Source organism: Strongylocentrotus purpuratus, unplaced genomic scaffold (genome assembly GCF_000002235.5).
Source record: "Strongylocentrotus purpuratus isolate Spur 01 unplaced genomic scaffold, Spur_5.0 spur5_scaffold_14, whole genome shotgun sequence".
In the NCBI taxonomy this organism is placed as follows: Eukaryota; Metazoa; Echinodermata; class Echinoidea; order Camarodonta; family Strongylocentrotidae; genus Strongylocentrotus; species Strongylocentrotus purpuratus.
Window position 1 is genome coordinate 29,627,526 of NW_022145599.1, and position 26,881 is coordinate 29,654,406.

Consider the following 26,881-nt stretch of genomic DNA (forward strand, 5'->3'; position numbering starts at 1 on the left):
TATTTTTCTAAAAACAAGTCAGTTATAAAAGAAAATGAGGGATTGCTAGGATTTTCCTCCTTTTCTCACTAGTAATGAATTGCTCAGCTTGAGTTATTGAAATTCCAGTATAGTATTTGGATTCTTTGTCCCTATCTATAATTTCCTTGACCAGAGTGGTATTACTTTTTGAGTAAAATGCAAAAATAGTATCGGGGTGCAATTCCACCTTAAGGTATCTAAACTTTGCTTATAGTAATTTACCTGTTGGTTCTTGTTGTTCTTGTAATAAATCCTGGATGTCTATGTCTGAAATAAAAAAAATGACAAATTCAACTTATGAATACAATCAGTATCCAGTCTTACCATGAAATATTAAACCTTCTTGGGCACACTGAATTTTTAAATATTTTTGTTATGTCTTCTCATTGAAGAAGGAAAAAATACAATGCATAATAAATCGCAATCTTTGATATTAAAGCAATTCAATTATATTGACCCACAATGTGTGTCTTCTTTTTTAACCCTTTGAACCCGAGCCATTCCACGCATATCTGTACCGCTGACCAGGGCCTACCCAAAATTTTTAAATCACTGTATAAGCCTATCATTTTGATTTTGATGTCCCTTGCTTCATATTTCATCTTACAATCGTCTGAATTGTTCCAGTCACCAGCATTCAAGCCAGGAATTTTTTTGTCTACTAATGTATACAACAATTCCATTTTTATCTACATGTATGGGGATGCAATATTTGATGAAAATTGCGATAAAATTAACAGAAATTGCGAAATTATTCATTTCTCTTGTGCAAATAAAAGCCAACTGACTTATCAACCAAGGGTTCCAAGATTCATTGATGTCTTCTGGTCTAAATAAAATCATTAAATATTGTAACTACACAATCTGGTACACAGGCACATCAGGTGTCTAACACGGGTCCTAAAAGTCGCTAATTTTTTTAAACAGGTACCAGTAGTTCCTTACAGGTTGACTCTCTATTACTGCAAAATGAAATGCAGCAAGTGCATTAACATGAGGTCAAAGGACAAACCCAGATCTTCTTGGCAAAAAAAATATTAGGTTTAATTTTGTCAAGAAAGTTTCACTCTGATACACATATGAATCAATTGTATCCTGATAATAAAAGAGGTAGGAAAATACCAGTAAAATTTCACAACTCTCACTACTTTTCATCAAACTTCATTTTGGCCTCATGTAAAAAAAAAAAAATAATAATACATAAAAATACACAATTGATACCATTACATGAAATCTACCTTTGAAGTGAGGCATAATAACCAAAAAGTGTTCAAACTTTGACAAAATTGATTCAAAAATTGCAATGTTTATTTGGAAATAACACTTCATCCTGCAACTTATAGATTGGTTTTCAACTCATCCAAGAAAGCAATATATAAGATTTTAGCATACATGTATATACTCCTTCAAATTCTTGATTTTTGTAATTAAGGAAGAAATAGACTAAACTTATTACAGTTGCAGCCTGAAATTGAGATTTCTTCAATATTTTCAAAATAAATATGTGTTCTACCTTTTGCAACAGAGATATCCATCACAGATTAACCTTTCAAATATTATAAGACAATTCAAAATGTTTTTTTTTTTCATCATAAACACCACCTGGTCTTATTTTGTAATAGATCAGGGATTTTAAGCAAAAAAAGCATGCTTACTAAACCTGCGTGAGAGACACATCATGCAGTGCATTTTGCTGCACATAGTTACTGGTGTGGGTGTTGATTTTCTTTGGTACGTAAAAAATTAGCCCAAAATAGTTCTACAAAATGTAAACAAAGACAAAAAGTATGATGGGTTTACTTTCATCTTTTGATGAGTTCTTGAGCAAAGGGCGACAGATACGGAATTGGATAGTGCATAAAGGTACCTGTCAATCGTGTTCATTACATACCTTGCTCGAAAGTTCATAAACAAAGGCTTTTGGCAGCGCTTGACATTAGCAGTGGCCCTGGGGTCTGGGGCCAGCAAAATTTTGGAAAAGCCCACACTTGGTGGCCCGACTGGGCCACCAAATTTTTAATAAACTGTAAAGTTTGCTATTGTTTGGGGCCACCAAATTTCATTTTCAGGCCACCAAGTAAAAAGCAAATGGGGAGCCTTGCTTTTGGTAAATAAAGGTTGGATCCAGGGAATATGGCAGTGTACCCCACAGAACAAATCAAATTTGTGCTCCACAAGACAATGATAGAGATAAATTGTGTGTCAATGTACTCAAAGAACAAATCAAATATGAGCCCCATAAGACAATGGTGAGCATCCAGGGTGCATGACAATGTACCCCGCAGAATAAATAAAAAAAGATACCTGCAAGACTAAGGTATGGATCCAGGGAATGTGGCAATGTACCCCACAAAACAAATCAAAAATGAGCTCCAAAGACTTATGGTATGGATTCACAGTCACGTCAATGTACCCCACAGAAAAAAATAATAAAAATGCAACATAAAGACAATTGATTGGATCCAGGGTGCGTGTCAATGTACCCCACAGAACAAATCAAATACATGTATGTGCTCCACAAGACAACAGTGTGGATCCGGAATGTGTATCGATTTGAACTCACAGAACAAATCAAATAGATGCCCCGCAAGATGAAGGTATGGATCCAGGGAATGTGGCTATGTACCCCACAAAACAGATCAAATAGATGCTCCACAAGACAATGGTATAGATCCAGGGTGTGTGTCAATGTACTCCACAGAACAAATCAAATAGATGCTCCACAAGACAATGGTATAGATCCCGGGGTGTGTGTCAGTGTACCCCACAGAACAAATCAAATATATGCTCCAAAAGACAATGGTATAGATCCGGGGTGTGTGTCAATGTACTCCACAGAACAAATCAAATACATGTAAAGGCTCCACAAGACTATGGTATGGATCTAGGGTGTGTGACAATGTACCCCACAGAACAAATCAAATATATGCCCGACAAGACAATGGTTTAGATCCGGGGTGTGAGTCAATGTATCCCACAGAACAAATCACATATATGCCCCACAAGACAATGGTATAGATCCAGGGTGTGTGTCAATGTACCCCAAAGAACAAATCAAATATATGCTCCAAAAGACAATGGTATAGATCCCGGGGTGTGTGTCAATGTACCCCACAGAACAAATCAAATATATGCTCCAAAAGACAATGGTATAGATCCGGGGTGTGTGTCAATGTACCCCACAGAACAAATCAAATATATGCTCCAAAAGACAATGGTATAGATCCCGGGGTGTGTGTCAATGTACTCCACAGAACAAATCAAAAAGATGCCCCACAAGACAATGGTATAGATCCCGGGGTGTGTGTCAATGTACCCCACAGAACAAATCAAATATGCTCCAAAAGACAATGGTATAGATCCGGGGTGTGTGTCAATGTACTCCACAGAACAAATCAAATAAATGTAGATGCTCCACAAGACTATGGTATGGATCTAGGGTGTGTGACAATGTACCCCACAGAACAAATCAAATATATGCTGCGCAAAACAATGGTATAGATCCCGAGGTGTGTGTCAATGTACCCCACAGAACAAATCAAATACATGTAAAGGCTCCACGAGACTATGGTATGGAACTAAGGTGTGTGACAATGTACCCCACAGAACAAATCAAATATATGCCCCACATGACAATGGTATAGATCCCGGGGTGTGTGTCAATGTACCCCCACAGAACAAATCAAATATATGCTCCAAAAGACAATGGTATAGATCCGGGGTGTGTGTCAATGTACCCCCACAGAACAAATCAAATATATGCTCCAAAAGACAATGGTATAGATCCCGAGGTGTGTGTCAATGTACCCCCACAGAACAAATCAAATATATGCTCCAAAAGACAATGGTATAGATCCGGGGTGTGTGTCAATGTACCCCCACAGAACAAATCAAATATATGCTCCAAAAGACAATGGTATAGATCCGGGGTGTGTGTCAATGTACCCCACAGAACATATCAAATTATGCTCCAAAAGACAATGGTATAGATCCCGGGGTGTGTGTCAATGTACTCCACAGAACAAATCAAATAGATGCCCCACAAGACAATGGTATAGATCCGGGGTGTGTGTCAATGTATCCCACAGAACAAATCAAATACATGTAAAGGCTCCACAAGACTATGGTATGGAACTAAGGTGTGTGTGTCAATGTACTCCACAGAACAAATCAAATAGATGCTCCACAAGACAATGGTATAGATCCAGGGTGTGTGTCAATGTACCCCACAGAACAAATCAAATAGATGCTCCAAAAGACAATAGTATAGATTCGGGTTTCAACAACAGTTGGGCAATCTTCAAGAATTGGGATTTCCTCCATGTCCCTTTCAATAGCAGAAAGGCAATCATTGGGATTGGGGCTATCCCTTTCAACAACGGTAAGGCAATAATTGGGATTTGGGAATTCCTCTGTATCCCTTTCAACAACAGTAAGGCAATCATTGGGATTTGGGAATTCCTCTGCATTCCTTTCAACAACAGTAAAGCAATCATTGGGATTTGGGAATTCCTCTGTATCCCTTTCAACAACAGTAAGGCAATCATTGGGATTTGGGAATTCCTCTGTATCCCTTTCAACAACAGTAAGGCAATCATTGGGATTTGGGAATTTCTCTGTATCCCTTTCAACAACAGTAAGGCAATCATTGGGATTTGGGAATTCCTCTGCATTCCTTTCAACAACAGTAAAGCAATCATTGGGATTTTGGATTTTCTCTGTATCCCTTTCAACAACAGTAAGGCAATCATTGGGATTTTGGATTTTCTCTGTATCCCTTTCAACAACAGTAAGGCAATCATTGGGATTTGGGAATTCCTCTGTATCCCTTTCAACAACAGTAAGGCAATCATTGGGATTTGGGAATTTCTATGTATCTCTTTCAACAACAGTAAGGCAATCATTGGGATTTGGGAATTCCTCTGCATTCCTTTCAACAACAGTAAAGCAATCATTGGGATTTTGGATTTTCTCTGTATCCCTTTCAACAACAGTAAGGCAATCATTGGGATTTTGAATTTTCTCTGTATCCCTTTCAACAACAGTAAAGCAATCATTGGGATTTTGGATTTTCTCTGTATCCCTTTCAACAACAGTAAGGCAATCATTGGGATTTTGGATTTTTCTCTGTATCCCTTTCAACAACAGTAAGGCAATCATTGGGATTTTGGATTTTTCTCTGTATCCCTTTCAACAACAGTAAGGCAATCATTGGGATTTTGGATTTTTCTCTGTATCCCTTTCAACAACAGTAAGGCAATCATTGGGATTTTGGATTTTCTCTGTATCCCTTTCAACAACAGTAAGGCAATCATTGGGATTTTGGATTTTCTCTGTATCCCTTTCAACAACAGTAAGGCAATCATTGGGATTTTGGATTTTCTCTGTATCCCTTTCAACAACAGTAAGGCAATCATTGGGATTTGGGAATTCCTCTGCATCCCTTTCAACAGTAAGGCAATCATTGGGATTTTGGATTTTCTCTGTATCCCTTTCAACAACAGTAAGGCAATCATTGGGATTTTGGATTTTCTCTGTATCCCTTTCAACAACAGTAAGGCAATCATTGGGATTTTGGATTTTCTCTGTATCCCTTTCAACAACAGTAAGGCAATCATTGGGATTTGGGAATTCCTCTGCATCCCTTTCAACAGTAAGGCAATCATTGGGATTTTGGATTTTCTCTGTATCCCTTTCAACAACAGTAAGGCAATCATTGGGATTTTGGATTTTCTCTGTATCCCTTTCAACAACAGTAAGGCAATCATTGGGATTTTGGATTTTCTCTGTATCCCTTTCAACAACAGTAAGGCAATCATTGGGATTTGGGAATTCCTCTGCATCCCTTTCAACAGTAAGGCAATCATTGGGATGTGGGAATTCCTCCGCATGAAAACGTATTTCCCAATAAAAATTTTCAATAAAACTTGTCTTATATACTTTTCTGATATAACATTTTTTTTAAATTGTTCTATTACAATTGTACGGGCAAGACAAATTTGAAGAGCACCCTTGAAAATGCTTATTCAAGCTAATTAGCATGAGAATGGGAATTTTTATTGGCCACCAGGTAATGCGTATCATTAAGTTAGACAATTACTTAAAAGGGCGATGAAAAACCACTGTGTTTTCTGACTGACATGCAAGAACCAATTGTTGGGTCCATATGACCACTTAAGTGTTAACTGCACTGTGATTTTTCCTCATACATAATAAACCCATTACTCTACACTGTTAAAAATTTCACTGTAGAAATTACAGTAAATTACTGGCAACTTTGTTGCACAGTAAATTACTGTAACTTTGACATTACAGTAACTTCCTGTAAGTTTTTCAACAGTAACTTGCTGTAAGACATTAAAATACTGTAAGCTTACTGTAAAGAAATTTTCATGTATAAGGTTACAGTATTTATTGTAAGTTCTTCTTACAGTTAATTAATGTAATTTTATTCACAGTAATTTAAATGTATTTACAGTTATGTACTGTAAGTTTTTCTCTACAGTAAATTAATGTTATTTCTCTCATTTACATTAAGTTAATGTAATAAGTACAGCTTTTCTACTGTGACTTTAGCAGTATCATCCTGTTAATTTTGTATCTATTTCTCTCATTTACATTAAGTTAATGTTATAAGTACAGCTTTTCTACTGTGACTTTAGCAGTATCATCCTGTTAATTTTGTATCTATTTCTCTCATTTACATTAAGTTAATGTAATAAGTACAGTATTCTACTGTGACATTAGCAGTATCATCCTGTTATTTTGTTATCTATTTCTCTCATTTACATTAAGTTAATGTATTAAGTACAGTATTCTACTGTGACATTAGCAGTATCATCCTGTTATTTTTTTAAATCTATTTCTCTCATTTACATTAAGTTAATGTAATAAGTACAGTATTCTAACTTGACATTAGCAGCATCATCCTGTTAATTTGAGGAAAAAACAAGCTTTCTGAACACAAAAATCATTATTAAAGTCTTTATTGGGTAATCAACGCTCCATAAAACAAGTTTCTCAAATAGTGTAACATTATGAAAATGCTTGCAAAGAAACTATCAAGTAAAACATTAAAACAAGTAAAACCACTAAAAACTGCAAAAGTTCAAGTACTCAAGAATCTACAGACCCATAGTCATCCTTCCAGTATCTCAAAAATTCTTGAAAAAATTGTTTAGATTATACCAATTCTGAAATACACATAACTTGCTTAATCCCAACCAATATGGCTTTAAAAAAAATCATTCACCCGACCTAGCATTAATTTAATTATACGACAGAATAACACATGCAATTGTGCAGACATAGCGGCTTTAAGGCATTGATATGCTAAATCACAACGTATGGCTTAGGGGCACTGCACTTTCTTGGGTCAAAAATTATTTGTCGAACAGACAACAATATGTTCACTTTAAAATTCTGAATTGTAAAAAACTATTGTAAAGAATTATCTTCAATTGTAAACAAGACATATTTTATACACTTTTATCTTCCTTTAAAGCCACTATTAAACGACAACTACTATCAGAATACAATCAATGAAAAGTCTCCATATACCTGGCAGAATCAAGGAAAACTCTCTATACCTGGTAGAATCTCTCCAAAAGACATTACTCACTTTATTTTTGTTTAATTTATCTTTTGAACTAATACCCCATTTAATTTGAGTTGCTCTGTTATATTAAACTTGTAATCTTTAATACGTGTTTCATATTCTTCTGTATTTTTGTCTCATTTACATGCCAATTCTGCACAGAAACTTGTTTCAACTTCATGAGCTGTCATTCAATTGATTGATTGATTTATTGACGGTAAAAGCCCTATTCAGCTACTCGGCTGGTTTACAAAGGGGCTGTGCAAAATAACAAAAACCGTAAAACATACTTGACAATAAGAAAATATACATGATATACAGAAATTAATGAAATAGAATTACCAATGTGCACAATGAACAAAGAAAATAGAAAATATGATCAATTTGTGTACATGTAAAATGAAAACATAAAATTATGAAATTCGTTTAGCTACAATATTGCTACGTATTAAATATGATAAAAAAACATATTACCATATAACGTAACATATATCGTAATAAAATATAAGTTACTTAAAAAAAATATATTATTATATAACTTGAAATATGTCGAAATAAAATATAGGTTACTTAAATATAGGCCTAATATTTGGCAAATTCATTTATTTCATGACTTATTAAATTTATTAAAATAAAGGTGTATTGCATGTACAGACTAAAATATATGAAAATTCACTAAGGTAAAATAATGCTAAATTGCAAGTAATGTAAAACATATTTTGGAAAACAGTAAGTAAACAATCAAGCAATGCTTATGATGACAAGGCTGCACACATGCCAGGCTCACAGAATACATGTGCTAATGCTTTGTCTAGGAAGTTCAATGACCGCTAGACACAATTTATTAAAAAAGTTTGGGCTCCCTGTAGTTGGTCTCTTTGCATCAAGGCTAAACACACAGCTTCCTTAATACCACGAAGTCACGTGACTTTTTTAACCTCCCTCACTAACAAAATATTTGATTTCAAATTTCAATTTTCACTTGTGATGTTTCATATTAAGTTCAATTGAAATGCATATTAAAGGTACATGATCCCTTTTGCAAGCATAACATTTGCAAATGTCTAAAAAGGGCAAAAAGACACAAATAAAATTTTAAGAAAGTGTGTGAAAGTAAAGGGTTCAGATACTCAATGTAAGTGGGATTTTTTTTTATTGATAATTTTGAAATTGATGTAGTATGTAGGCGCCCCTGTAATTTGTTCTGAATGTTAGTCTGTACTAAGATACACTTCTTATAATTATACAGAACATGTTATAAATTTTGCAAGAAATGACATTTCCAGTATATATATCTTAAGGCGTATTCAGACTGACTGGAAGTTCGAGAATACCAGGTATTCTGTGATCGGGAAATTTACCCTGATCTATCCCCATCAGTAAAGTACCTAGAGGGGAAAACCCCTTTTTTTCCAGAACAACAGACATGTTGCGATATAAAAAGTACCCCTATATGAGTGGATTCCATGGCCCATGACAAATCTCACTAGGATGGACTACTTTTCCGAACGACTGCACGAGGGTCATCCACGGATGGCATAAAGTTGCCCCCTTATTAATGAAACCACTGGAAATCCGCTAATTTGCGAATAAATGATATCACCTTCTGGCTACATTGTTGTCCATGAGACTTTGATCCCACGTCTGGATTGATGCCAATCAAGCAACTGTTGGAAAGAAAAACGTATGAAAATAATTGATTTCACGCCTTTTCTTTACTTTTGTGACAGTGTGTTTTCTTCTAATGTTACACAAGAGCAGTTAAATCAATTGTTCTATTTTATCATGTTTGATGTAGATGTCTATACCCAAAAAAAATGGACTTGTTATAAAAGGCCGGGTAAGTTGAGGGTAAGTCTCGGGTAAATTCAGTGCGCATGCATGTCTGATGTTAGCAAGCCAATTCTTCCTATGGTGTCTTTCAACAAATAATGATAATAAAACCCACATTTATACACTAATGTGTACACAGCGGGCCAGGGCCATGACAAGCTTTATGTGCACGCGTGCATATTTTGGACATGCATACATCATCTGCTGTCCACCATCAGTACTGGCCATGTAATTGGAACCGGACTCCAAAGAATATTGCGCATTCTTATATTTATTTTTCACCCAGATGCATTCTGTAGTGTACTTCTCTGTAGTGTTGTCTAGTGCGTAGCTCAGCTCAACTCAGCCGAGATCTGTATCTGTCTCCACTCAACTCTCTGGCCCCCGGGCCATGGCAGCGCTCTGATCTGGACAGCACAGTGCATGCATGCAGTGCCTGCCAGTAAGTGTGCCGAGCCGCCCTTCGTGGCACAAGTTACATTATGTTTTTGAAAGACACCAAAGGAAAAATTCGCAAGCTACTGTAGTTTCAGTCATGCACGCGGAATTTACCAGAAACTTACTCGCCACTTATCCGACCTTTTATAACAAGCCAAGGAATGTAACAATCCAGCATTAAATATTACTTTTTGAAATATAACACAAAAAAGTGTTTTTCCAGAATCTGTCCCTATTCAACCCCCCCCCCCCTCCCCCAAGTCCCTATTCATCCCATATTATGGTATCGATTCTGAACAGCAACTACAACAATTCTTAACCCCTTCAAAAGGACCATCTAGAGAACATTAAGCTGAAATTTTGCAACAAGATCATGCATGTCTTTTCTGAAAATGTTCAGGCGAACATACACATAAGATTAGCCAAATTATTGTAAGGATATATGTAATGGATGAATGCGACCAGGGAGGTGAGACTTTAAATGGAGATCCCGTCTCGAAAGAATTTCCCAAGGGAAAGATATTCAAGATTAACTTGGCTTAACAACAAGTAATTTAACCCTCTTCAGCCATCAAATCCATCAACAGCCGCCCTTATCAGACCACAGATGCCCTCTGGCGATCCAAATGTTACGAAGTGTTACGCAACGCGGCCTGCTTCCCTAAGCTCTCCAAACACTTGGTCGTAAAAAAAGGCTTTGAAGCCATGCGAGTCACCGAGAAAATGACGTCATACTCATTGAAGATGTATATAGCTATAACAGACAAAAATACAAAATCGACAACTTATGGCACAAGGCAACCTTCTATGGTTATCAAATGCTTTCGCTGTGCTCGGATAACTCTTCTGAAGAGGTAGCCATCTGAACCAGCGAAATCGACCAAGGAAATCGTGAGTTAGAGTGAATGCAAGTTTCTCATCATCATCACGTTCTCTTCTAATTATTGACATTTTCCGAAAGTTTCCGAAATTTTTACATAGCTAGGAAGGTAGTCCATAAGTTTATCTCTTAAAATAACTAAATGAAACTGTGTTGTATATTTGCGCATTTGGTTTAATGAGGGTTAGAAGTTGTCAATTCATCACCACTTTTCACCCCGAGTACGGGCCGGCGACGCGAAAGCCGCCGTGCTCGCTGGGCTGTACATGCTGGATGTTGTTGGTGGAAACACACATAGCTGCATTACTACCCCGGCCGTGTATTCAAAGTTGTGCTATTGATTCTCAACATTTCAAACACCACTGTACAAAACTCAACTGATTTCATTCAAAGGCAGTACTATAGTGACGATTGATGACACCTAAAGAGCATTAAAATACAATTTGTTCAACTTTCTGATGTTAGAAAGAATAATTTAAAAATTAAATTTGTGAGTCTACTGTCAAACTTGCCGATCAACCGCATCGGGATGATTATGTGCATTTGTACTGTATGTTGTGAGTGTATTGACTATTCATGTATTCAAATGCTGCCTATTTACATGGAGCGGCCTACGCATTCACGATCGTACATTCTGGTTCGCTGCAACGAATAAGATTTTCCGTTAATGGAATTTCACACGTGCATAACTTGTATTGGTCTCCAACTTTCCATACAAGAATCAAATCTTCCTCAAAATCAGTCAGAAAGTCTAAATCGTCGCCTACCAAATACTCTTCCCTACTGTACGCCGCCATTTTTGTCGATAGCAGCCGATGTGTATTTCCAACAATGCATTTCGCGAGCCCTATGTCACTCAGTTTCGGGAGTGAGATTTACGAGCTGTGCGGTCCGGGTGGGGGATTAAGGGGATTATGATAGGGGGAAAAAAGACTCTCGGTGCAACGGACTGCTTCAAAGGGCCCTCTTAGATGCGGAATCCATTTAACTCACATGCCCTGATGCGACTGTATCACAAATTCATGAAGGTACTTCTGCATATTCTTGCTTATAATAGACAGGTTTACTAACATATTCAAATTTTATGCTTTACTGCTTACTTCTATCACAAAGGTTGTTCATGACAACCAGAAAGCTTGCCCAAGATTTACCTAATTTTCAGATACAGATTTACTGAATAATCTGTACCTGACCAATGCAAGTGGAAGAAGCATATATAAATTTGACTACATTAGTTAACCAGTTAGTTCACCATGCAATTACCGCTGAATGAACTCCAATGTCGTCGATGCATTTGACTGATATTGCAGATTGAGATTGTAGTACGTGCACAGCAAATAGGCTACTCCACATATCACACCATCTGCTTGTGTTGACTTCCCGATGACTTTCTTTTCGACGACCACCATCCACTTTGCTGTAGTGTCATCCCCTACACACACAAAAAGAGAGGAAATTTACAAGTCGCTTTTTGAATGTGTATGTGTGCATGTGAATGTTTGTGTATCTTTGTGGTAATTTTCTGACTTTGATGAAAAAAGGCAGTGGAATTTCTCCCTCTAAATCCTTGAAGGGTGGTGACCATATACATCAATAATGATAAAGTCCTATCTGAGCACGAGCAAGGGCAAATTATGAGAAAAGAGACAAGCTTGATCACCATACTTTGTAGACCAAGCTTGATATAAATTTCAAGACCTTTGCATGGCGATTACAATGCATGACCTTCAACGCAGGAAACTTATACATGTGAGCAATTTATTAAAGATGTGTGTTTGGTAATCAAACTGCACCTTGGATGACGAGATATGGCGATTCAGAGTGGTCACGAGTCTCCTCCTCAATCTCCTCAGGAGTAGCAGTCACCTAAAAATATAGACAAAAAAGTAAGAACATTTATATCAAGCGATGATAATCATCACATAGGCGTTTCACCTCAAATTATTTAATTTTGACATATATATCCCTGTCTATCTTCAGGTTTCAAAATGATTATACAATGTCCTCTCAGATTTGATATTAAAAGCATCAGGTGTTAAGCACAAACATTAATGGTTTCATAATAAATGGTGTGAGAAATTAAAGTAATTTTAGTAACATTTAAATTCAGCGACTTCTCCATTCAGTTCATTAAAGGGGGTCGAGGTTTCTTTACAAATTTTGGGAAGTTTATTGAATGCAGAAAAAAATTCAACAAAAGACAAAACATTTGTGCAAATTCCGATTATCCAGTGTAGAGCTATGATTTTCCAAAGTTTAAGTTCGTAACCATTAAAATCCTATGGCATGAATGGACCCAGGTTTTTCTCAAATTAACAACTCTACCAGAATCTGTGATGTCACAATAGAGCATCTCCACATACATGTAGGCCCTGTACACTACATACCAAAAACATAAGTATACATGTACGTGTTTGTTACTAAGTTAATATTAGGACGTTATTTATTCTGCATGCTTTCATGAAAGGTCAAGGTCACACAAATAACTGATCTCTCAGGGTAAGGAAATTAGTGAAATTTATGTACTCTACCCATATTGAGAGTTGTTCTGGGTTTATATTAATTATACACATTTAGAAACAGAGTTGCCTAGTTAATGGCCCGTTAGAATTAATGGTGTCACAGTAACTCTCCACAGGATGGTGCGATTGTGCTCAAACTCATGTCATTTTGTTTGTTTCATTATTCTGCATGTGCTGAGCTCTCACAACTTTGTAAGTAAATTTTCCCTTTAAGATTTATAAAGTACAGTAAGTTACAAAATAATACTGAAATGCAACATTTGAAATCTTACATCTCCATTCAGGATAAGCGAGTCTTCTTTTTCTTTGAAGTAGCTCATCATCCCCTTAATAACTGCACCGGCAACAGTGTGCATATCGACAGCGTCCTTTTCAGCCACGACCTGATGAATAAGTGGCCGAACTTTGTTGTGATCTTCCCACTTCTCCTTTGCAAGAAAGCGGAGAATAGTTAGCCCCTTCTCTTGAAGTGACTTTAGCAGTGATGTGGCGATATCGATACCTGTTAGAGTTTTGAAGTGCTTCTGGAAGAACTCTGGAACAAATAAATAAGGCCACTGCTCTTTTAGCTCACTAACTGGAAGTGGAGCTCCATTTATCATTTTTCTCTGCAGGTAATAAGTGTGATCCATCAAAATGTCAATTTCACCTGTAGACGATTCTTCTGAGCCTCTTTGCGTGTAAATGTCTTTCAGCGACTCTTTTTTTTCACCGAGAGACTCCAACGTTTCTCCCTTTGGAAGAGAGGGTTGCCATTTGATGCATCCGTATACGTCCGTAGGTTTAGTGACTTTGTTGCTTCCTTCTTTTGGCTTTCTACTGGTCCTATGCCGAGTCAGTGTGTTGTTCCTATTTACATGCTCTACACGCGTTTTCATTTGGGCAAGAAGGGAATAATGACCGGAACCAAGCTTGCTTCTGTCTTCATTCATGTCACAAAAGCTCTGTGGCCATTCGCTTACAATTCTCCTGGCAACAATATCACATTTGGATCTTATCGGATTATGGTCATGTTTCATCATCAAACTTACAAAACCTCGAATTGCATTGCTCCTTTCAGTAGGCGAAAGACGCTCTCCAGCCTCGAGTTTAACTGCAATATGATCCGGCATGTCTATTCCGCTGATATCAATTGTTTCTGGCCAGTTACTTGTGGTTGTACCATGCCTTTTGCTACCTGATGGCGATGCATCTCCAATGCTGCGAGATTGCGTAGTAACTGTATCTGGATTGATTTCTAGAAAATAAAGTAAATATTTTGTACAGAAGAATATTAGAATGCATCAAAACTCGTTTATAAATATGGAACAACAGAGAAATGTTTCTGCCCCAGCCCGCGCTTAAAATTACTAGAATACTGAAATTTATGAAACACCAGGCGAGAATTTGTTGTGTCTGTGTCATTGTGCCGTGGCAAGGCTCTAAAGTTAGCATAATAGTTGGTAACAAAGCAAAATTGTATAATTTTTACACCATATACTTTATCACTTTTATACCCCTAAGATAATTTTGAAGATTGCCATGGATAAAGTTCTGTGTGCCAGTGAAATGATTTATCATCATTATCATTATGAAAGAAATAAGCTTTTAAGGTCTAAATTATACATGTAGGCTGAAAGAAGAACCATATGAAGCTGCTTGAAGTAAAAACTGACACATACATCTAATTTTAGTGATATACAGAGCAGAAATGTTCTCTTTTTTTTATGTCATACATGTACCAAATGGAAGAGAGGGGGGAAAAAACATATTCGATGGAAATGTTCTTTTTTGTATACACTTTTTAATTTACATGTAAACGACATACCGGTCTCTTTCCAGGTACAAAGGAGCCTACGGCAATGGATCGGCTTTATCAGATCTACAATATCATCTTCCTGTACAAACTGGAGATCATCCCTGGTGTCAACCCCCTTGGAGCGTAGTCTTTCTAGAATAGCATCCAGCAGTGTCTCTGATAACATTGGTAGCACAGACTTGACTTCCTTCCTTATGTTTTCCATGATCCCTTTCGAAGATGTGCAAAAGTGTCTGCAATCATCCAACAATCAAACATTTATTAAAGGTATATGTACATGAACATGTTTTGATGACATGTAGAAGTAGGCTCTATGTAAATATTCAGAATATCTTCTCAAATACACATATTTGACGAGTGAGCTGCATACTAGCTGGTAGAGTTGCTTGTAAAATGTTATTCATCTACAACAGCATGGTGTAATGGTATTAAGCAACATCCAAAAGCACTATACATTGGCAATGGGTAGAAGTCTAATAATTTCTCTACAGCCACACATCTGAATTCTCGGTCACTGTCGCTACCAGGATTGTCAACAAGATCATAAACGCCCAAGTCTATTAGGCGCACTGCATTATGCACCTGTGTAACAAAGTACAGGGAATCCATATGAATTAAAGCAAGTTCAATTTGACCAACAACAAGTTCATCTTCAGATCGACCAAGAACAACAAACATGCCCTTTTTGTAGGTTGTGCCTTTATATGTTACCCTGTGTGCTACATGTACATCCATCTCTTTGCTGTAGAAACTACAATTTGAGATACAAGTCTTTATCTTCTCATGACATGCATTTGCTGCAAATGGCAAACTCTTCTCTACTATCAAAGTGGGAGGGAACAAGAAACCTGCACCAAGGTAAGCCTGTAATAGCTGATGCTTGTGAGCAAGTGTCTTGCACACATTCTTGAAATTCTGAAGTTTCCTGCAACATTGTTTAAAGAAAGTGTGCTTGCTTTCAAACCGTAGCGTCCAAAGACGAATCAACGGTCCAAACTGAGATATGAGCCATGGGTAATGCAAAACGAAGTGGTGCTTTGGTTTCAGCGAGTATTCTGGAAATATATCACACACATCGCTGATGTATTCTTCAATAAGAACCTGGAGATAAGCTATTTGGTTAGTAGATATTACTGATGCACATATCAGCTCAACAATTTCTCGAAGTTTCAAACAAAGCTGCCATACGTTGTCTTCTACAGGATTCTTTATTCTGTTGCCAACTATCACAGGAAGTAATCTCAACAGGCACCAGTTCTGGACTGCATGACCTCCTAACTTTTTTCCATTCACATTTACTGTGCAAGGTTTGTTGTTGACATCACTTCCAAGATAAGTGAACTGAGTTATTGACCTGTTCAGTTGTTCATAGGTGAAGTATTTCTTCACCTTGACAAGGTTACAGATGAACAATGACAAGTCTACAGAAACAATTCCTTCGAAAAGATCGTGACCCAGGCAAGGTGGTAAACCTGGCTTGCAGACATGAAAGTTTGTCACTTTATTGAAAATGGAATCAAACTTGACACCGTCAATCACATTTTCGTCAGTATTGGTAGGATGTAGTGCTTGTTTATAGTTCTCCTCTGTTCTGATACTACCTGTTGCAAGTGGGTTCTCTCGAAAAGAGTCCCTCCGAATAATGCAATAGCGACAAAAAAAATGGCTTGTGCTAAAGTTCTCGGTAAAACCTCCAATGTTATGAGACCCCAAAATGTCTCCTGCGATTGCGAGTAGTGTACCTTTAACACATGTTTCGTCATCCAGAATAATACCACTATCTTCTAATGACTGAAGGTCACTGATGAGACGACTAAAAACAGCGCTGGCTCCAAATTCCTTATAATCCTGTTCGTTGCAGAGCAACACCAATGTTTGATGTTTCAATGTTTGATCTATTGTAGGGCTGTATATCAGCGAGGGTAGCATACACAGCTAGAATTTTATGTTTTTTTTTCCCACTGCCTAGTGGATTTACTACTTCGAAAGAATCTTGGTACAATATGAGTGTTACTGCTGAGTTTTTATGCAAAGGCTCATCTTTTGGGAATGCTCTGCCATCATAAACATCACGTAGAATGGTCCTTTGTAAAGCAGGTTGAGCTTTATGAGTCTCTTTGTAATCTTTGATAAATGAGTTCTGCTTGAATAATGCTCTTAGTGTGTCTTGAATTTTAATGTATTGGCAAAATCGCTGTTTGCCAAACTGATCTTCTCCTAAATATATCTCAGTTGGGGAAACATAATCAAAAACTGCTTTAAAATGTGATTTTCTTGTAGACTCTGATCGAAATTCTTTACAATTTGAAGCACTGAACAAATCCTCAGATTTAAATAAAGTTAAAACGTTGGTAACCTCATCATCGGTAATTCCTATTCCTTCAAGTTTCTTTTTTAATTTTGGTATCAAATTTTGTTGGCTTAATGCATGAATATCCTGAACTGTGTCAATTATTTCCTGAATTGTAGAGTTGGGCAGTAGTAATTTTGCCTCCAACTTCAGATAAAACAAGGATAAGCTGTGTTTGAATGAGTCAGCGGATACATCTACTTCATCATCTGTCACACTTTCCTCGTCACTTGAGTGCAGTCTTCCAGGAAACTCCTGATTATTTTCTTGGGCGGATTCAGTTAACACAGTACCAGTTTCACTTGAAGTTGAGTCTAACTGAATCTGGTCTAACTTATTGTGAACTCTTGATATATGTGACGCAAAAGACGACCTCACTGAAAAACGTTTTTTGCAATTGGCAAAAGGACAGCGTATTTCAACTCCGTGTTTGATATGAACTCTAAGATGAGAAAGTATGTCATGGATTTCCTCACATTTTACAGCACAGAGTGGACAATTCCAGGTAGAAACGCAGAAAAACTGGGCATCTTTTTTTCTTGAAAATGGTTGATGATCCCTATGCACATGGGTTTTGAAGGATGAATAATTTCTGAATGTTCGATTGCAGCCAGGAACACCACACGGGAAATCGAAATTCACCACATTTCTATGGACTGAAAAGTGTTCAGAAAACCGCTTCAATGATCCAGAAGAATGATTACATAGCTTACAAACGTACATGGGTATATGATGTCCATGTAGAGCATCCGTCTGATTAGTGTTTCAGCATGCACACTGTGTGACTTCAGCAGTAATCCATGGCATACTGCAAGAAAGAAGAGCGGAAAACAATACCTTTAATATGCATACGTACACATAACTTTTTATGTACAGCATTGACAGATTAAAAGTTATTTAAATGATAAGTGAATAATAAAAAAAAAGATAAAGGACAAAAAATACAAAAGAAAATCGAAAGAAAAACATAAATTCATCAAATATAACCAGTTGTCACGAGCCTCCTGATGATGACTGTATGCGAAACCTTCAGCAAAAAAACATTTGATTTCACGGCTATGAATGTTACTACATAAGTGAAATTAACATTCATTTGCGGTAAATGAAACTACAATAGATTTCTGTAAAACAAATTTACAATCCTTAAAGACAAAAATTACTGTAATTTACTGTTAGTATTTGAAGAACCTACGGTAACAGCAATTTACTCTAAGAAATGCAGTGATTTACTGTAGGAAAGTTTACAGGCAGATACTTTGAGTAAAAATTGATGGTAACTTACTGTAGATATAACCTACAGTTACTGTAAATTAAAATTACAGTGAATTACAGTAGACAAGTACTCAAAATTAATATGAAATAAAATTACTGTAATTTACTGTAAACTAGCAGTAAGTTACTGTAAATTACAGTAATTTTACAGTAATTACTCAGTAATTTTACAGTAACTTACTGCCAGTTACGGAATGGCCTATTTGGTTGCTATGACAACGCTGCGACCTTCAAAAAAGTAAATTACAGTAATTTTACAGTAAATTACAGTAATTTTAAAGTAACTTACTGTAAATTACTAAGTAACAGTAAAATACTAAGTAATTTTACAGTAACTTACTGTAATTTTATTTCATATTTTAACTTTTAAGTAAAATTACACTATGCAGCAGGATTGCCAGTACTTTGCTGTAATTTCTTCAGTAACGTGCTGTAGACTACACTACATGAGCTTAGACTTGTGCGTATTCAACTGATCACGCAGTGTGCTCATGATGGACTGATGCTGTAGTCGATCGTAGTGTGTGCGGTGTCCTATAAGTTATAAGTCTTGATGGTCTTGACGTTAGACATTTCCAATTTAACGTGAGCATGCATATCCATGTGCAATGGCATCGCATTGACAGTGACACTGTACGCTGGTACTGCAGTACAGTGTCATGTGCTGCACTAACACTACCGACTCTGTCCCACACACCACAGCACAGCACGTACAGTACACATATACCGTAGACGGAACAATTACAAACACAATCCCTATACTTTCCACAGTCTGACAATTCTTCACTTCAGCGGGATACAAATCAAATCATGACTCTGATAATTGGCAATCTGTAACTTACCTCGGATCCCCTTGGAATTGACTTATTGGTCATCAATATCCCAGCTCGAGGATCAGGACCAGGAACAGAACAGATTCAGATTCGTTGCTCAGGATCAGGCCGGCCAGCTCAGCTATATATCTCAGCTCAAATCTTTGCAGAAAATTAAAAATGGCGGCGCGGCGTGGCGGGCTAGCGCGGGAGCCAATCACGTGCAACGCATACGCGCATATGCAGCCGATCCGCCTAATGCGCATGTGCGCTGTATCCCACAATGCTTTTTGCACGCTCCTTTACACTAGCTTACTGTAGATATTTGTTCCCATGCTCTACGACACTGATGTTTACAGCAATATACTGTACAGCAACGTACTTATACAGTTAATTATCGTAAAATCGTTATTACAACATATTACTGTTGTAAATCACAGTATTTTACTGCATGAGTTACAGCAAATTTTTACAGTGTAATCATTTTTAACTCGATGAAATCTTTATTACAAGTTTTAAAAATGAACTTTTTGCTTACCCCCTTCGGTGATCTCATCCAGGTTTTTTCCTATTAGCTTTCCAGCCTTGCCCTCATCAATTGCAATCATGAGCTTAGCAACCTTTGCCAGTTCGATGGTCGATTCGTTTAATCTATAAAACTCCCGATGCACTCGGATGTCGTGGCCCATGTGATCAGCTAACCAGTCTAGCTGACTCTCTGACAGATTCAATATCTGAGACACCGTCCCACAGTACTTTCTCATCTTTGTTGTGCGAATGAGATGAGGCTTCATTAGATCTGCCTCCTCAGCCAATGCTTGAAGACTGTCTGATGCTCGGAGGGAGGTTTCACATCCAGGCCGTGCAAAGAAGTATACATTATCTTTTGTAATGCCTCCTTCATGACGGTGAGCCACAAGTTTATCCATTGTTGCCTTGCAATCTTGAGGAATTAACACAGGTACCTTACGTCCACGTTTTCCTCTAGTGTAAACCATGTCTAGATCATTCATTAGATGTTGCTCCAGTGGAGATAGGGACTTTTTCACTTCTTCTATGCCTGAGCCTACTGCATTCCAGTTTGGTCTCTCTGTGTATGATTTCAGTCTATATAAGAAATAACCAATATGAATGTTTTGTGAAATAATCACAAGAATTAGGTTACATTTACAAATTGCTTAAGTTTCAAAAGGACAACTGATTTAAAATGACACTTGATACTGCAGAGCAAAATATTGATTCAGCTATTCTTTGAGACCATACTGTAACTTTAAGATTCTAACAAAGATCTGACTGCATACAAAGTCTATGTTTTGGTCTCAATGACCACCTCAAACCTTTTGCCAGGCAATGAGGGATGGAGGCTTTTTAGAGTAAATCTACATAACCTTACATTTGGACAAGTTTAGCTTGAGGCAGTTATGATTTCCTCAAGCATCAGTAGAACAATTATATCAATGCCGGGATGTCTGAATGTCCAAGGAATTATCTTACCTCTAATTCCCAGAGCACTAAGGTTTGGATGGCATGGAATGCCTCATGCCATTAGGTTATTAAATGGTATTTTTTCTATGCTGAGAACTTTTCCCAAACAAGTCTAAATTTGTGACCCTCCATCACAAAACGACCAATAAGTCGAAATGGGAGTTTTCACGGAAACATCCAAAATAGCCGAGTTGGGGTGGAAAAGTAGATTTTCGGTTTTTGGTGTTTTTTGAAAGAGCAACTATCGATGTACCATCTGGCTAAATTGCAGGGTCAGAAGTGAGACAGAAACATGTCTTTTCTTTGATTTAAAATGACTTCTTTTTTTGGTCACTTCTGAAATTCCTTCAGAAAGGGGTCTGATTTTATCATACTGAAAGCTTGGAAACAACTGAGTGTAACTAAAAAAAAAAACATGTTATGTAACAAGTTCACACTTACAGGAAATTGAGATCAATGTGTACAGGATGTGTGCCAATTCTCATTGAAATCTGATAAATCTATTGATTGAATTCACATTTATTTCCTTCTTGAAGACAATATACAAGTACAAAATATAGTTAAATGAACATACAGAGAAGGTGGCGAAACACCCCGAAAATCGATTCATACCGGTTGCTAGGGAGTTTTGGGTGGATGTATTTTGCCACTGGACAATAGGACAGAGTTAAGACTCTGAATTGTCTCTTATCTTTACAGCCCGTTTTCTCTGTTATTCTTCTCATCACATTGACAGACTTGCTGGCCTTCTCGCTGTAATTCTGGATGGTTAGCATAGTCCATATAGGTCAAGTTTTATATCATTTTAAAGCTTACAAGCTGGGCTTTCATATTCAGTTAAAATCAGAAAAACCAAAATTTCTGAATTATTGGTCGTTTTGTCGTGGAGGGTCACATTTAAGATTTCAGTTTAAATGGTCAAATCATTTGAATGTACAAAGTAATTTTGTGAACTGCACCTACCTGTACTACAATCTTTGTAAAAAATGTTGGAGCAAAATGCTGTCCTCAGTCCCCTCATACAGTGCTGAAGCACCAAGTGTTGTTTCTTGTCTATGGAAGGAACTAACATTGTGATAGGGGTTTGGGGACGGGATCACTGGTTGGGGAAGGCTTTGGCCTTGATGACCAAAAAGAGGCTCTTTCAGTGCTTTAAAATTAAAATTGTGGCATTATCATGCAGCGATGCTTTTTTATTTTGCTCCAACAATTTTTGACAATGATTATAATACACGTGTGTAAGCTTACAGTATAAGGCCAAAAGTTTGGGGCCACCCTCAGATTTAAAGGAAAATCATACAAACACTGCATTCTGCATTGATTCAAATGTATTGATACTGAATGGGCTATGGCAGTTACACTACATCACACAAGCATGCTTCCAACCGACTTTGAGTATTTCTGTGAACCCCAGTCGGTTTTCATAATATATTCAAATTTTATGCATACATTAAAAGCAAAGGTTATTTTTTGTTGTTGAAAGTTTGTCTGAGGCTTGTCTGACAAATAATATAGGCAAACTGGATTCTAGCAATTAAATTTCATTTAAAAAGAGCAGTCATCTCCATGATGTTTTCGGGAATGAAACATCCCAACAATCCAGTCGCTCTTAGCCTGTGTTTCACTCTAGTCAATGAGATGGGCTGTTCCCTGGCAGAATTCACATCAGCCCTTATATCTCAAGCAGTCAACTTCCTATTCCTCTTGCTGGAAACAACGGTAATGCTTGTCTTCTGCTTCTGACGTCACTTTATATATTTATGTAGCATGTGTCCTTGTTGCATAACATGATTTTATGTCACTTAGGCCTCCATAAACGGACTGGAACAGACCATTTTCCTAATGAATTCAAATTTACGGATGTTTCATTCCCGGGAATATTATAGAGACAAGTTATTCCTTTAGCCTGCTCTTTTAATTAAAATTCAATTGCTAGAATCCAGTTTGCTTATATCATCTGTTGCTATATCAGACAAGCATCAGACAAGCTTTCAGGATGTCAAAAATAATTCTTACTTTTAAGGCATGCATAAAATTTGAATATATTACAAAAACCGACTGGGGTTCACAGAAGTACTCAAAACCGGTTGGAAATATGCTTGTGTGATGTAATGTAACTGCCATAGCTCATTCAGCATCAATACATTTGAATGATAACAGATGCAGTGTTTTGTATGATTTTCTTTCAAATCTGAGGGTGGCCCCAAACTTTGTGCCTGTTCCGTAATTGGGTTTGTACCACAACTAGTCACATTTTCACCAATTTTTTGTCCCAAGGGAATATGTTATCTTTTGACCCTAAAATCTCCTGTATGAGACAAAATGAGCACTGTAACCATGATACAGAATTTTTTGTAGTCAAAAAGTTTGAAATAAGATTAAATCCTTGATCTATTTTCCCAACTATTTAATCAGATTTAGCCCTGTATGGATGGCATCATTTCCAAATGCTGTGTGCAGTTTAAAGTGCAGGTACTTTATTTAGACACACTTTCTTGGTGGCCTGAACCGATTGCTTGCAGTACCAGATGGGATGAATCAGGTTGAAGTCATGTGTGAAATATTCATATTGTTGAGGCGCCCCCTTATCTCCAGTGTGTAATTTTTTTCTCTGATAGAAACTGCAAATAAAAGAGCAAATTTGCAACCTCTGAAGACACATAAATGCACCCCTCTCCAAAAGATACTGTTTATGTAAATAGGGAAAAAGCACATATTTGGCTTTTTTAAGCAAAATCTTTTGATGACATGTATTTGAAATATGTTGTAAAACTCTTTTTGATACTCTTGCATTCTGCCCATTTAATACCAATTTTAAACTTACTTCAGCTGCTCCATCTCTCCTCCTCTTCTTTTGTTAAATGTCGTAAGTCTTGCCAAAACAAGGGTTTCACATCTCCTATATGTTGTTGGATCTGTCAGGTCTTCGCATGCCTCTATCTCCTGTTGTAGAAATTCTGAGAACTTCTTCAAATCATCTGATAAAGGGAGCTCTACTACCTTCTCATACTTTCTCTTTGCCATGGTATTTAAGGCTTCACATGATACCTTCTCTGCCCATTCAGCATTCTTCAAAGTCATGAAATTCTTTGCTTCTTGCTCCCTTTCTTTGCTTGATGTGGGATTATCATCATACATCCTCAATGCCATACATTTCTTTATCATTGCTGCCTTTGATATGGCATTTCCTAACCTCAAAGCTAGTGACGGTGAGCTTTCTTTGCTTTCACCACTCCCTGCTGTAATTTGCACAGCCTCTATGAACCTGTCAAAGTTTTTGGGTTTTATAAACTGATCCAGTGTGGATTGCCCATTGTGATCAAGCATTCTGAGGTTTTGTAGCAACCTCCCTACTCTGCGCATCTCCTGACTAACATAGTGTTTCCTCTTTTGTGAATCTACTCCCGTGCACTTTCTCCCCTCACGGTTACCTAGTTGAATGATTAGTGGATCATTTTTCACAATCATAGTAATGTCATCATCTTTCATTGTTGCTAGCACTTCCTTAACATATGCTGATGCTCCTGACCCCTTGTCTAGCAGTAAATCGGATTCCAGCTTAATCTGTCCTGCAGATATTGTTGTCTCTTCACAATCCTTACCATGACAAAGATACTTTGTATGTTTCCATAGATCATTCCTCTTAAAGAATCCAAGACAATAAGGGCATGGACCATAATCTTCCTGATCAAAAATATCCTTGTCCCCTGGCCTCCTCACTAGGATAAGTTCACCTTCAGAAGTGTTCAAGACTTTAATGTTGTGATAGTAGTTTCCCTTGTTACGTAGTAGTTCAAATTTGATTTGTCTCTCTTTTGAATTTCTGGGCAATGCTGCTATTTGGGCAACTCCTGTTTCGTCACAATGACACACTAGGAGATGCTTGGAAATTTTAGTCTTCAATTGACCGCAGTAGTAACATGCTTGATGCTTATTGTAAACTCTCTTCCCTTCTTTACTTCGCTTAACAGTCGGATAAAACACATCATTCCCGTCAACCGATTGGTGTTCATCCTCTGATGGGCAATAGTCCGCATCCGTTTCCACAACAGTTGGGCTATCTTGTTCATACTCTGATGGGCAATAGTCCACATCGGTTTCAACAACGGTTGGGCAATATTGTTCATCTTCAGGTGGAGTTTGGATTTTGTCATCAGTTTCAACATCAGTTGGGCAACATTGTTCTTCAGGTAGAGTTTGGATTTTGTCATCCGTTTCAACAACAGTTGGGCGATATTGTTCATCTTCAGGTGGAGTTTGGATTTTGTCATCAGTTTCAACAACAGTTGGGCAACATTGTTCATCTTCAGGTGGAGTTTGGACTTTGTCATCTGTTTCAACAACAGTTGGGCAATATTGTTCATATTCAGGTGGAGTTTGGATTTTGGCATCCGTTTCAACAGTTGGGCAACATTGTTCATCTTCAGGTGGAGTTTGGACTTTGTCATCTGTTTCAACAACAGTTGGGCAATATTGTTCATCTTCAGGTGGAGTTTGGATTTTGTCATCCATTTCAACAACAGTTGGGCAATATTGTTCATCTTCAGGTGGAGTTTGGATTTTGTCATCCATTTCAACAACAGTTGGGCAACATTGTTTATCTTCAGGTGGAGTTTGGACTTTGTCATCTGTTTCCACAACAGTTTGGCAATATTGTTCATCTTCAGGTGGAGTTTGGATTTTGCCATCCATTTCAACAACAGTTGGGCAATGTTGTTCATCTTCAGGTGGAGTTTGGATTTTGTCATCCATTTCAACAACAGTTTGGCAATATTGTTCATCTTCAGGTGGAGTTTGGATTTTGTCATCCATTTCAACAACAGTTGGGCAACATTGTTTATCTTCAGGTGGAGTTTGGACTTTGTCATCTGTTTCCACAACAGTTTGGCAATATTGTTCATCTTCAGGTGGAGTTTGGATTTTGCCATCCATTTCAACAACAGTTGGGCAATGTTGTTCATCTTCAGGTGGAGTTTGGATTTTGTCATCCATTTCAACAACAGTTGGGCAACATTGTTTATCTTCAGGTGGAGTTTGGACTTTGTCATCTGTTTCCACAACAGTTTGGCAATATTGTTCATCTTCAGGTGGAGTTTGGATTTTGCCATCCATTTCAACAACAGTTGGGCAATGTTGTTCATCTTCAGGTGGGGTCTGGATTTTGTCATCCGTTTCAACAACAGTTGGGCAATATTGTTCATCTTCAGGTGGAGTTTGGACATTACACTGAGGTGCCTGCACCTGAAAGGAATACAAAGAATAACTATATAGATAACATGGATATCTTTGCAAAATTAGGCCCATGTCAATGTACCCCACAGAAAAAATCAAATAGATGCAACATTTAGACAATGGTATAGATCCAGGGTGTGTGTCAATGTACCCCACAGAACAATGCAATATTATGCCCCACAAGACAATGGTAAAGATCCGGGGTGTGTGTAAATGTACCCCACAAGACACTGGTATCGATCCAGGGTGTGTGTCAATGTAGGCCCTACCTCTACAATCTTTAATATATCGATGACACAGGTTTCTTCTCTCTTTACCAATGAAATGTTAAGATTATTTGCACGAGTAAAACGATCACTATAGAGTACTGTATTGCTAAGGGCAAATTTGGAAATAACAGCATAGTAGTATGATGTTGGGCATAATATGTCAATTTTATTGGTGCCCTTGTGGGTCAGTTTCCAATGGGTTTTCCCGTTGTTGTGGACTTCATTGCCAGGGCAACTTCAATTGTTGCAAGATGATTCGCTTCTAAGGCCAATCTGGATACCGTCCCTGCTGAAGGAAGACGCACAATGTTTTTTCCAGTCATTATCTCTAAAAAAACAAAGAATGTCTTTGAAGAAGTATTATGCCTAGAT

The 26,881-nt window shown here is 37.4% G+C and overlaps 3 protein-coding genes across 5 annotated transcripts; all 3 read right to left on the reverse strand.

The window, feature by feature from the left end:
- Positions 1 to 35: 35 nt before the first annotated feature.
- Positions 36 to 26,464, reverse strand: LOC115923611. Its single transcript, XM_030984676.1, has 3 exons — positions 23,833 to 26,464; positions 20,062 to 20,630; positions 36 to 288 (listed from the first exon to the last, which is right to left on the reverse strand). Exons 1-3 carry the CDS (start codon positions 26,310 to 26,312, stop codon positions 230 to 232), a joined length of 3,108 nt encoding a protein of 1,035 aa, XP_030840536.1. The 5' UTR covers positions 26,313 to 26,464; the 3' UTR covers positions 36 to 229.
- Positions 6,992 to 16,956, reverse strand: LOC105439887. 2 transcript variants are annotated; one of them, XM_030984678.1, is made up of 5 exons: positions 15,099 to 16,956; positions 13,564 to 14,528; positions 12,563 to 12,635; positions 12,033 to 12,201; positions 6,992 to 9,285 (listed from the first exon to the last, which is right to left on the reverse strand). In XM_030984678.1, exons 1-5 carry the CDS (start codon positions 15,292 to 15,294, stop codon positions 9,174 to 9,176), a joined length of 1,515 nt encoding a protein of 504 aa, XP_030840538.1. In that variant the 5' UTR covers positions 15,295 to 16,956; the 3' UTR covers positions 6,992 to 9,173. The 2 variants fall into 2 exon arrangements, with proteins under 2 accessions (XP_030840538.1, XP_030840539.1); XM_030984679.1 differs by having other exon boundaries at positions 9,260 to 9,285; positions 12,022 to 12,201.
- LOC115923612 lies at positions 6,992 to 20,008 on the reverse strand. 2 transcript variants are annotated; one of them, XM_030984680.1, is made up of 3 exons: positions 19,554 to 20,008; positions 17,082 to 18,247; positions 6,992 to 8,985 (listed from the first exon to the last, which is right to left on the reverse strand). In XM_030984680.1, exons 2-3 carry the CDS (start codon positions 18,160 to 18,162, stop codon positions 8,915 to 8,917), a joined length of 1,152 nt encoding a protein of 383 aa, XP_030840540.1. In that variant the 5' UTR covers positions 18,163 to 18,247; positions 19,554 to 20,008; the 3' UTR covers positions 6,992 to 8,914. The 2 variants fall into 2 exon arrangements, with proteins under 2 accessions (XP_030840540.1, XP_030840541.1); XM_030984681.1 differs by lacking the exon at positions 19,554 to 20,008 and having other exon boundaries at positions 17,082 to 18,354.
- Positions 26,465 to 26,881: the final 417 nt, after the last annotated feature.